The sequence below is a fragment of the Durio zibethinus genome, chromosome 11 (genome assembly GCF_047325235.1).
Source record: "Durio zibethinus cultivar Kanyao isolate XHJ-2024 chromosome 11, ASM4732523v1, whole genome shotgun sequence".
Taxonomy (NCBI): Eukaryota; Viridiplantae; Streptophyta; class Magnoliopsida; order Malvales; family Malvaceae; genus Durio; species Durio zibethinus.
In genome coordinates, this window is record NC_143172.1 from 20,386,609 (window position 1) to 20,388,472 (window position 1,864).

The 1,864-nt window shown below is 38.8% G+C and overlaps 1 protein-coding gene across 1 annotated transcript; it reads right to left on the bottom strand.

Moving 5' to 3' along the window:
- Window positions 1-262: 262 nt before the first annotated feature.
- On the bottom strand, window positions 263-1,104 carry LOC111291069 (NDR1/HIN1-like protein 26). The gene has a single exon (XM_022882625.2). The coding sequence runs from the start codon at window positions 1,031-1,033 to the stop codon at window positions 401-403; it is 633 nt and encodes a 210-aa protein (XP_022738360.1). The 5' UTR covers window positions 1,034-1,104; the 3' UTR covers window positions 263-400.
- Window positions 1,105-1,864: the final 760 nt, after the last annotated feature.

Consider the following 1,864-nt stretch of genomic DNA (forward strand, 5'->3'; position numbering starts at 1 on the left):
GAAACCCCTTTTTCTTTCCAATTAGAATCTCATCAACCATCACCTCTGTTTCAAGTTGTTTTTCTTCCTGCTCAGTGAACAACCGAAGGAGCAAAAGTGAAACAATCCTTCCTCATCTTTCCGCTTAGAAAGAAGCTATGCATCTTCTTTTTCATCCTCCACCATGCACATGCAAAGCAAAATCAGGCCAGAATGATAAGCATACAAGATAAGATGAACATTCTAAACAAGCTTTTCATTATCACTTACAACATTACAATCCTTGAAGTTTCAATCTTCCTGATAAAAAATTAAGTCTAGTTTACAGAATACAATACATAAAACAGTGAAAACTATAGAACAACAAGCTGATAAAGATAGACCTAAAATAACCGCTGAGCATGTTAGTTAACGTATCATCTCACAAAGCAGTGGAACATTGAGTCCCTTGATTTGAAGTCAGAGGACCTGTTGGGGCAGTAGGTCCAAAGGCCATAACTGAGATGCAGTTGACATTGAAGCGATATTGGCCAGAAACCCAAGTCCCAACCTTCCACCTAAGCTTTCCTTTTACCTTCAGGTTTAGGACTATTCTCCCAGCAGTCTGATCACGTCCAACTTCATAACCAAAAGATGAAGCCACAGGCAGCCCTGTTCCCTCTAAAGATGCTGTTAACAGGTTGCTTTCTTCATGTCCTTGGTAGAAAGGAGGAAGAGAGGTATCAACAGTTATCTGTTGCCCTTTATATGCAGCATAAGCTTGCAACTCGTCGTAGTAAATGCCAACTTTTTTATTCGGATTTTTGGAGAGCAGGGTGAGTTGGATGGAAGAATTGAGAAGCTGAGGGCCAGAGAGATTGAGTTGGTAGATATCAGCTTCCCTGAGGGAAAACTGTGGTTTTTCAGGGTGAAGGACAAGCCAGATAAGGAATATAAAGGCTAAAACTGAGGTAAAAAATGCAGAGAAGGCAAAAAATAATTTCTTGTATGACTTGTCAATGCTTATTCCTTGCTTGGCACAGTGTTTTGGAGATTTTAAGTGGATTTGAGACATTTGCAAGAGGGAGGAAGGGAAAGAGATAGAAGGTTTACATGCTAGGAAAGGGAGGCGACGGCCTTAATAAAGAGGGAAATTGGAAATAGAAAGCAGCAATTATTTTACTTTTGACTGGCAGCTCCTCCTGGTGGTGGTAAGTGGCGAATAGAGATATTCACTTTACTGATGGGATGGTTACAATGTCAATGATACATTTCCAACCATTGGATCAGTAGACTATGCTCCTGCTTTGGTCTCTTATGGATGTAGCAAATCTGAATTATCAGATGGGATGGTTACACAATGACCAACTGTGGTGGAGTTCAAGTGCTTAAAACCCTTTTGGAAAAGCGAATAAGATAGCTACGTTGGTATTTTATTTTCTTCCAATTATAATATATTCATTTCAGAATTGCACAATGATTGACATATCTGATTGTTTCCACATTAGAATCAGGGAAATAATCATCAATAAAATTTATTTCATTTGTAGACAAACATGTAGCAATGCTTAACATAATTTTGTTTGCCTGTAAATGATGAAACCCAAAATCAAGGTGTCTATTAATTATGGACAATCTAGAACAACTTAACAATCCATTAGACTATTAGTAACAGGAATGGACAAGACTACAACATGATCTCATCTAAGCAATTGGTCATTTCCTTTTTTCTGTTCTTACTGAGCCAAAGGAATATGGCTGGGTGAGTACCAGCTGTAACCAGAACCACAGTACAAATGGCACTCATCTATGGATGCTCAATATCAAGGATCAAAGATCCCCCATTAGGATTTAGGACCCCTTCTCAAGTCATGAATATGCATCCATGATCCTACCTCAGAGAACC

Excerpts from the sequence above, each read along its gene's own strand:
- LOC111291069 (XM_022882625.2), bottom strand. The coding sequence starts at position 1,033 with ATGTCTCAAATCCACTTAAAATCTCCAAAACACTGTGCCAAGCAAGGA.